This window comes from Gossypium raimondii, chromosome 12 (genome assembly GCF_025698545.1).
Source record: "Gossypium raimondii isolate GPD5lz chromosome 12, ASM2569854v1, whole genome shotgun sequence".
Classification (NCBI taxonomy): domain Eukaryota; kingdom Viridiplantae; phylum Streptophyta; class Magnoliopsida; order Malvales; family Malvaceae; genus Gossypium; species Gossypium raimondii.
In genome coordinates this window covers 1481374-1492054 of record NC_068576.1, presented here as the reverse complement: position 1 = coordinate 1492054, position 10681 = coordinate 1481374, and the positions used below count along the sequence as shown (strand labels likewise).

The window sequence follows — 10681 nt, the reverse complement described above, 5'->3', positions numbered from 1 at the left end:
GTAAAAAACTTATAAATTAAAAATTTTAAAAATATATTATTTATCTGTTTCATTTTTACCAATTAATCACTAATTATATACTCCTTAAAATTAATTTAAAATTTTTAACGATAAACAGTAGTTGGAAAAGACCATTTCAACCCTTGCCTCACAATTAAAACAGAAACAAAACATTAGAGCCCTTTGCATTTTGTTGATTGGTAAAAAACCGGCCTTGGATAGATGATACATTAGTGGTGAGACGTTCCCAATCCCAACAGTCAAAAAAAGATGGTGTTTTTTGGCTGTGAAGTCCCTGGCCTTTATTATATTTCTTGCATAAAAAGAAGAGAAATGGATGTATGTATCTTGACTTTGTTTGAGTGCTTGCTTTGCTACAAACAAATCTAAACTTCCATACAATGTTCTTAGTTCTTTCAACACTTTCCGCGTTTCCTGTCTGCCACCATCACTAAAGCCTTCTGCCCTCTTTAACTCTCTACCAAAATGCAGGAGGGGCACCACTCTCTTTTTTGGGGTCTCCAAATTTAATCCCACAATGTGAACCAAGGACTTCCATCCTCTGCTTGTCTTTTTGCCTATGATCAAAATTTCATACTTACAACGCTATAGAACAAAGGACTTTGAGGTCCTTTGCTAAGGGTGGAGGGCTTTCTTTACCCTTCTTCTAACAACAATCCCAATAAAGAGTTAAAAGCAAAAAGAACCATATCGAAGCATAACTCAAAAGTTCACTTCAGAGAGATCATTTATCTCAAATGGGTGCCCTTCAACTTCATGTTTTCTATTTGATTCTACTGCCAACAATAACTTCCCAAGTCATTTCCAAGCAGGGAGAATGGAAATCAGCTACTGCAACATATACCAAACAAGCAGATGCATCAATCATCACAGGTACTTCTTACTTTTTTTGCCATTTCCTAGCAATGTTCTTTCAATTTTCAAGTTAAATATCAGTCACCTGATCTTGCAGAAGGAGCTTGTGGTTATGGGGATCTTCATAAGGCCAGCTATGGGAAATACAGTGCAGGACTTAGTACCATGTTGTTCAACAAAGGGAGTACATGTGGAGCTTGCTTTGAGGTCAGATGTGTTGACCATATCTTATGGTGTCTCCAAGGGAGTCCCTCAGTCATCCTCACTGCTACAGATTTTTGTCCACCAAATTACGGGCTTTCTTCAGATTATGGTGGGTGGTGTAATTTCCCCAAGGAACACTTTGAGATGTCTGAGGCTGCATTTGTTGAAATTGCAGAAAAAAAAGCAGAAATTGTACCTGTTCAGTATAAGAGGTAAATAAAAACATATCTGACTCCAACTACAACAAAGCTTTTTACCATAAAAGAAACTGAAATGACTGTTTTTGTTTGCAAACATTTGAGTAGGGTGAAGTGTGAAAGAAGGGGAGGGATGAGATTTAGCATGAGTGGGAGTGCTCATTTCTTTCAGGTCTTGATTACCAATGTGGGATTGGATGGTGAAGTTGTGGGAGTGAAAGTGAAGGGCTCCAAAACAGGGTGGCTGCCAATGGCAAGGAACTGGGGACAAAACTGGCACTCCAACATTAATCTTGTGGGACAGCCACTTTCTTTTGAGGTAACAGCGAGTACCGGAAGGACGGTTGCGTCTTACAGTGTTGCACCAGCGAATTGGCAGTTCGGTCAGACGTTTGAAGGGAAACAGTTCAAGTAAGGCAACTTTTTTTTTTTCTTTCTTTTTGAGATTTTTATGTGTTGAAAGATGGTAGAGAACCATTGGTGTTGGTAATTTACAGTTTTATCTGTAATGAAGAGGTGTACAAGTGTAAACCAGGAGTTAGTAGGAGATGATTGAGAACATCTCCAGTCATGCCATGAATTCGGCATGATAGTCAAAAGAGGAGAAAAAGTGGCTACAAAACAGAAAAAAGAAAGTAGAAGAAACATGAACTGAAGGTCCAAGTTGGGCCTTGTGTTTCCTAATTAGTATATATATATTTTAAAATTAATACTTAGTTGGAATGTAATTAATTTATTAATTTGTGTCCGACATCAATTTAATTAAATAAAATATTTTTTAAAATAACAAATATTTTTATGAGTTTTTAATTTTATATAAAATTCATATAAAAAATTTAAACACAATAAATGTAGAAAATAATCTAAATACAATACAAGTTAAACTCAAAACATCAAAATATTCAAAATTTCAACTTTGTTATTTCAATCAAGATTTTATTGATAATTTTCATAATTATTTTAAAATATAATTTTCACTCAAATCTAAAAATATCCTTGACTTAACCTAACAATTAAAGTCATAATATTATATTCAAGAATTTATTTTTTATTTTATTTTTAAAATAAGAATTAACTTAAAAGATTATCTTGATTCAGCTTTAATTAATAATTGTTATTACAACCATTAAAATGACATAAGTTTCAAACATGTTTAATTGTGCATTTTATAAAAAATAAAAAGATACTACTTCTGCAATTTGGATATTGAGAATCTGAAATGGCCTACGATTATCCCGAGACTTGCAGCTGCAAAATTACATTGTGCATCTGTTGCTATAAAGCTTAAAAGATGCCCAAAGCATGCATAGGGCTTTAATCTAGACATTGCCTTTTTGCGGTCCTGAATTTTGATTTTAATATTTGAAGTTATATTGTTTGTTAAATTATTTTAAAATAGGCGGAAAAGTTAAGCGTGTTAATTTTTTTGACGTGATGTTTACGTGTATGCTACATTCACAATTAACTAATTTTTTAAAAATATTTTTTTATATTTTTTAAAAATATTTTTTTATTTTTTGAATTATTAAAATTTTAAAAAATAATTAATGCCACCTAGCAAAGTTAATAGAAATTAATTTTTCTATGTATTTTGGTGATTTAATAAACAATACAAGTTTAAGGACTAAAAGAGATGAATAATTAAATGAATGGCTAAAATGAATTTTTATGTAAAATTAGAAACTTAACAAGTCATTATACCTTGTTTTTATGGGCTTATTGAGACAATAAATCCCATTCAAGGATCTTTTAAGCCATGCTAAAATTATAATTTGATCCCTTTGAAAATTATAATTCGAGAAAATTTCAAATCGAGTTAGGATGATAAAATAAAATTCGTTAACTCGAAATTTTTTATGCGATTCGATTCGATCGAACGCTCACCTCTAATACTAGATGTCGATAATGGTAGTAGGAATGATCGCAAATCAATAAGAAAGAAAAATAAGAACACGTAGATTTTACGTGGAAAATCCTTATCGGAAAAAAAAAACCACAGGCAGAGGAGGAGAAATTCACTAATGTTGAAAAATAACAATACAATAGGTTTTCGGCTATGCGCCATTTTGAAGTGTTAAAAGAAGTATAGTCTTATACGGATTCAACTTGTACGGCAAGGTCTGTACTGATGGTTGAACCAATCAGGTCACCAATTCCCAGTTTGATTAATTCATCAAGTTTGATCAAATAAATTATTAAAAAATTAATAAAAATATTTAAAAGTAGAGAATCGTTTTACTTGGTTTGTATTGATTCAACCCCTATCTCTAAATTAGTACCTCGACTGATTCTCGATGCGACTGGTCAATTCAGTTTGGTTCTAAAAACATTGGTTTTGATTGATGAAATAACTTTTTTTATCCTATCAAGTCAAGCAAGCAAGTGGTGAAGTCCGAAAACATAATTAATCACTATCGTCTCGACCTTGGGAGGGCATAATTCAAACATTGCTGATATTACAAAAAAATATAAAGGAAAAATAAAGGAAGAAAGAAAATTTAAAAAAAATAAAGAGACAAATAATGTAAAAGAAAAAAAGGAAATAAAAGAAGGCCATCGGACCTTCACCCCCACAAATCTCTAATTTTACCTTTCTATTTTATTTCTTTAATAAGTGAGTTGCACCTCAAACTTTTTAGGCCGGATCAAATGAGATCCGGATCACACAACTCTAACAATCTTGATGAAGACTTGAACTATATTCATAAGTAACTCCAGAACTTAGAGAGCTAAATGAACCTATTAGAAAAATTGATTTAGAAAATAGTGTTTTTAGGCACAATGGAAGTTAACTTTTTTTTAAAACAAAGCCTTGTAATATTTATAGTAATAAACTTTTAATTGAAATAGTACTTGTGCTTTGTACGAGGCAGTCTAGGTCATTTCTCATCTTTCTATTGACTGATCTTCTTTGCTATCCTCGAACCTCGAATTGCTTTGATATAAACTTTCATACAAGCCTTCCAATAAATGTAGTGACTAGTCTCCAACTTAGGGGGTCAAGAGGTTGATGATCCTTCGATAGCTTGTGAATAGTAACACCAGGAATCTCTATTAGTTATGTTAAGTGAGAAGCTCTAATACCGATTGTTGAACCAACAAGCTGAGTCATGGCCGAAATCATTGGGAAAGTTGACACATTCCAAGCACTGTGAAGGATAGAACAAAAACAGGGAACACAAAGATTGTTTACACAATTCGCTTTCCTTACGTTTGCAAGACCTAGCTTAGTGAGAAATATTCACTATCTTTAAACACTTACAGCAAGTGAACCTAAATCTATCACACCCTAGTGACAATTTCCTCACTTTTGCATATATGAAGACTAGAACTCTCACCATTAAAGTCTCCCCCTGAGAACTTAGCTTGTAAAACCACAAAAATTTTACAATCAAATGCACTTATACAAATAATGTTCTTCACTTAAATAGATTAAGTTATCTCAAATTCAGTACATCAATGTATACAAGTCTCTCAATTATATAAAGTTTTTTGAGACTTACTAACATAACAAAGATCTAATAATCCTTATTAAACAACAACTAAACTAGTTAAATACAATATAATATTAACAACCAAGGTAAATAAGGATTGTTGGCAGCTAAATTTTTAACGTTCCAATTCGACCTAACTTCCTTAATCCAAGGGATTACATAGACTCGATCCAATCTAGTTCTCCAAGTGATATGATCTTTATTGATGAGCTAGATATAATTCCCAATTTCAACTCGCTCAGTCCAAAGACATGATTTAATAAATTACCAATCTTTTAAATATGAAAATTGCTTATTTATCGAAATGTTTTAGGAAATGGGCACTTCCTGGTATGCACATCTAAAACATTCCACATTTTTCAACAAACTATAAGATTTATTCATAATATTTTTTGAAATCTTTTTCACCATATGACTATTATAAAACATATTTAAAACACATAAGGCGTAATTATAAAATAAAATATTATAAGTGTCAACACAATACTATAATGATATATAATCATGATAAATCATTAAATTTCAATACTTTACAAAACTAAATAATTAATTTAAAAACTAAATAATTAATTTAAATAACAACTCATGTAATAGCCCGTTTTCAATGAAGTGGAACAGTGGTTTCGGGACTACAATCCGAATCCAGAAGAAAAATAATTTTAAAATTATTTCATGGTCTACATTATGATTTAAATATCATATGAAAATTTTGTAGAGAAATTTTATCGGTTACAAGTCTAATTATATGGAAAGGACCAAATTGCATAAAATGCAAAAGTTGAGTTCTAGTAGCTATAGGTATCAAATAGCAATGGAATTCAAAATTGGAGGTCCTTATATGACAAATAGACCATTAAGAGGAGTTAGTAGATAAGTATGATGATTCATTCATTGAAAATTAAATAAAGAAAAGGACTAAATTGGAAAGATGAAATAATAAAAGATGATATTTTAATTAAATAAGAAATATAATCATTTTATATCATCTTTCACAAATAAAATACATGGAAACCCTAGCTAAGAGAAGAGAACTGAAGAAAGTTTATTTGGCTTAATTGGGTAAGTATCTTTGTCCCGTTTTTAGTAATTTTTATGTTTCCGAGATCATAATAGCTTAATCTAGCTATCTCGGGGATTGATTTGTAAAGTTATCAAAGTACTAGGGTTTTTTCATGGATGAGTATGCATGAATTATGAATTTTATGGTATAAAATGAAAGGTTGTTGATAGATAAACAACTTTTGTAGAGGGAATTTTGATGAAATTATGATTTAGGGACTAAATTGAAAAGATGTAAAATTCATGGAAAAATTCTAAATTTTGTGAAATACATGGGCTGTTATTGTTATATGTAAAAACTTGGCTAGGCTTGGAATAAGGATTAAATTGCATGAATTTCATTTTCCTAGCCTAGGGACGAAATCAAAATTAATTAAAAGTATAGGGGCAAAATAGTAATTTTGCCTAAGATGTGAATTGGATTGAATTGAATATGAATTATGTTAAATTCATTCGTATAGATCCGAATAGACCAAATACGGAGTTAGAACGAGGAAAAGAAAAGTATCAGATTAGTAGATTTTTGCGTACACGAACACTTGTCGAGGTAAGTTCGTGTAACTAAAATTGCATATTTATATGTTTTACATTGAATGTTGTGTATGTGAATTTGTGTAATTGACATGTATGAAAATTAATCATATATCCAATAATGTCTGACAAGTATTAAGACCCGTTTGGATAAATGGAATTCGATGGATACAGGGTTCTTGAATTGGTTGTGGTCCTACATGTGTTGTGGACACGCCACAGCTCGAAAGAGCGTCTCGTTATTAGCTCTCATGAGCTTCCTATTATATGGTTCTTGCGAGCTTCCCGTTAATAGCTCTTCGGAGCATCCCTATTGGTTGTGATTATGCATGTGTTATGGACACAATGCAACTCTTATAAGCGTCCCAATATATGGCTCTTTGAAGCTTCCCATTTAAAGGCTCTTCATGAGCTTCCCAATTAATGGCTCTCTGGAGCTTCTCTATATTGGCTCGTATGAGCTTCCCGTTACATAGCTCACAGGAGCTTCTCGTTATATGGCTCAAAAGAGCTTCCCGTTTATGTGCTCGAATGAGCACTCCCGAATATGAATTGACGGATTACAGTTTGTACACCTTGTGTGTACTACCTGTGTATCCATCAATATTTTCAATGATTCAACGAGCAAAATCCTGACATGAGTAAATATGAGTTCAAAATGAATCATTACCTATATATGCCTGAAGTACATGAAAAATTGATATTTGATGAACTCATACATGTTTCTTGATATTCATGTGAAATATATGACTGACATGTTTGATGAGGATATGTGTATAGGCTATTGACCAAATTGCTTTGGATGTATTTTATATGCTTACCTTAATTGTAAATGAATGGTAAGTTAAAATTCCCATTTTACGAACTTACTAAGCTTTAAAGCTTACTCTATTTTATTTCCCCCTGTCTTATAGTACTCGGAAACTCGTAAAGGTTGGAGGCTGGTCGAAGCTTTATCACACTATCCATCGGCTCGTTTCGGTATAATTAGTAAACTACATTTTGGTTATAATGACATGTATGGGCTAAATTGGGCCAATGATGACATGTATGTGTTTGGTTGAAATTAGCCATTGGTATGACTTGTAATTGGTATATTTTGATATGTATATATATGTCCTTAACATGTTTCATATGTGGTGAAAATGGTTGACTAATGAAAATCATATAGGTATATTGATGAATGGTTTAAATAGAATAATTGGTAAAATATACTTATATGTTTATATGGTCAATTAGGTAAGAGTGAATGCTTGGATATAAGGGGTATTATGATATGTGTTAAAATTGGTTTTGGCTTGATTTAAATGTCTTGTATTGCATTGCGAATGTGCCTAAGTGTTGATGCAAGTGGAAGGCAAATTTGGGTGAGAAATATAGCTTGGAAATAGCCCTATTTTGTCCACACGGGTAAAGACACGGACGTGTGTTTCAGCCGTGTGTGATACACGGCCTAGCACATTGGCGTGTGTTTTGGCCGTGTGTCCCCTGCATCTTAAAATTTTCAAAACAGAATGCTTAGTATTGATCATACGGCCTAACACACGGGCATGTGGCTTGGCTGTGTAACCCCTGCACCTATTTAATATAAATTTTCATGTTTACACGGCCTATCACATGGACGTGTGACTTGGCCGTGTAACCTAAGTCAGAGAGTTACATGAGTATGGACACGGGCTGAGACACGGCCGTGTGCCCTATTTCAAATGCCCACACGGCCTGACCACACGGGCCTGTGTCCCCTGCACTATGAAAAAATTTTGAGATTTTGCGAAAAATTCTGAGTACCCGGTTTAACCCTGACCTGTTTTTAATGCATAATTTGAGCCTTGAGGGGTTAAATAAGGGACAATATGATTGTACATGATTGATTTCTAATATGATTGACAAATGATATTAAATGTCTGTGTCTGATCTGTATATTTTGGTAATACTCTGTAACCTTGTTCCGGCGACGGATATGGGTTAAAGGTTTTACTACTCATCAATGAACTTAGGGAATATTACCATTAATTAATCAATTTTAATTAATTATCTATATTGAAAATATTACAAATTTGCAAATTCTTTCACGTTACTCAAATTACCGATACAATGATAACATGAATATTTTGATATTATAGAACTTCAATAAATAATTTTGCTTATGCTAATAAAATTTCATAATTTCTAGAATGCAACTAGAAGCCTAAACAAAAAGTAACCAAATCATGAATGTAAGATATAACATGTTGAAAATCTCAAATCAAGAAATAACTCAAAAATCACATGCATTATTTTTACTCTTTTAATAGAAAATTTCATAATAAAACCAAATTGCATCATTTCACCATTTAATCCTAACCTCCTTGTAAAAATTAAAAAAATATTAAAAATATTATAAAAACAAAGTTGTTAACAATTGTTGATTTATTAGAATTACTTGGGTTTTGGCAAGTATCAAAGAATTATCATTAAGTATGAGTGGAAATGCATATTGATTCCAATTGCTCTTGCTTATACAATCATATATCCTAATATTAATAACAAAAATTCACTATCCTTAAATAAAATAAATTAATTTAAATATGATGCATTAAAAAATTCTACAAATCTCAACATCTATAGTGTTATAGAATATCTCATAACTTGAAATCCGACCTGACCTTGTGAACCAGAATCCGACTTGCAACTAATACCCGTAACTCAGATTAGCTCAAATTACAGAGACTAAGCCAGAGATGTATCATGCATGGCGGGGCGTGACACATCATTCGGTTTTCCGAGAACCAGCTTAACCTTGGCTCTAATATCAAAACTTGTAACACTCACGCCTAACTCGATCTTTGGATCCAGGTATGGTATGTCACAACATAAAACTATTCGGGTTTAACAAAAACACTTGAAATTTTTTTAAAGTATCGAGGTTTGGCGTAAACCTCATTATGACAAAGACAAAACAAACAAATCAGTAGTACGCCAAGTAAAAACACCTTTAAATGACATTTGGCGGAAGCCTTATATAAGGTGATAGATTTTATAAGTCACAAAATGAATTATTTATCATACAATAGTTTCAAGTGCATTATTGGCGGTTAAAACAACATTCAAAACTATTTGGTGCATATGTCAAAAGACGATCTCATAAACCATTTTCCTTAGATTAAAATACATATTTCTAGAGTTCACAAAAAGTTATTAAAGAACAATATCATGACAAAAGTTGCAAATTATTACACAGGCTGATTATAGAGCATATCTACACGTCACCCCCAAAAATGTCATGCATGATATAGAATTAAACAAATGACTTACTATTAATAGTTTTCTGGCGTAGTCCCTTCAATAGAATCTCTTCCTTCAGTCAGCATGCATGAGAAGGAAAGGATAACAGAGTAAGTTCAAACGAACTTAGTGAGTTTCATAAAGAAAACACAACTAATATACAACAATACTACTAACGAACAAGCTTTACTACCGTAAGGATACCCAACATTTCAGAGAGGTTCATACACAATAATCATAATACACCCAATGGCGTTCACAAAATATAGACAAACTGAATACACCAACTTAACATGGCACATGGGCGATTACTATCCGCCAACTTAACCATAACTTATAACCTATCCTTATGCCAGCATCGTACCCAAAATTCAAATTCAAAGTCATATTGATCAATCATATTCATATGTACACACACCCTTAACTCCTCATATCATTTTTGTTTAGCCGAGCGTGTTTTCTCATGATCTGCCAATTTGGTTTGCAATATAGTTGCCCTACTGGAGACATCACAAACATATCCTCCTTCTTCATCATCACATCGCACAAATCACATATCATATATTACATATCACATATTGATGGTCTTGACTCGTGCAATAAGGAGGGTGTTCAACATTGAAACATAAACAGACCATACCACACTAATAACGCTGGTTGAACACCACGAGATCAAGCACTGCACATGCATTGTTGAGAAGGAATACTTACCTTACACAGTTCATACAACAATAGAATTTACAACACATGGAAGTAAGAAGGAACTCATCAGAAAATTTAGTACAGTAATCTACTCAACATGTCCTTTGCCCTTGTTGTTGGGACTTTCTTTAACTTCTTGAGCTAAAAGAGAGACAAACACATCTATTAGATCATCATACTATCAAAACTTAACATGCATGCATGAATTAGTAACATGCAACCCAATCAGTAGCATGTAACTCAGAATCAAGAAGTTTCCTTCCTCAAGAACAATTTTAAAACTTATGCATGCATTACTATAGACATATAATTTCCTTCGATAACAACCTAAAGGTTTACTAGAAATTACCAGTA

At 32.5% G+C, this 10681-nt stretch overlaps 1 protein-coding gene across 2 annotated transcripts; it reads left to right on the top strand.

Annotated features, from left to right (window-relative positions):
• Positions 1–290: 290 nt before the first annotated feature.
• LOC105762695 (expansin-A20) lies at positions 291–7496 on the top strand. Of its 2 annotated transcripts, XR_008191649.1 has the most exons (5): positions 292–894; positions 974–1292; positions 1386–1688; positions 6292–6377; positions 7276–7496. XR_008191649.1 is itself a non-coding variant. In XM_012580533.2 (4 exons), the coding sequence occupies exons 1-4, from the start codon at positions 759–761 to the stop codon at positions 7346–7348; spliced, it is 831 nt and encodes a 276-aa protein (XP_012435987.2). In that variant the 5' UTR covers positions 291–758; the 3' UTR covers positions 7349–7496. The 2 variants fall into 2 exon arrangements, 1 of the variants encoding a protein (XP_012435987.2); XM_012580533.2 differs by lacking the exon at positions 6292–6377 and having other exon boundaries at positions 291–894.
• Positions 7497–10681: the final 3185 nt, after the last annotated feature.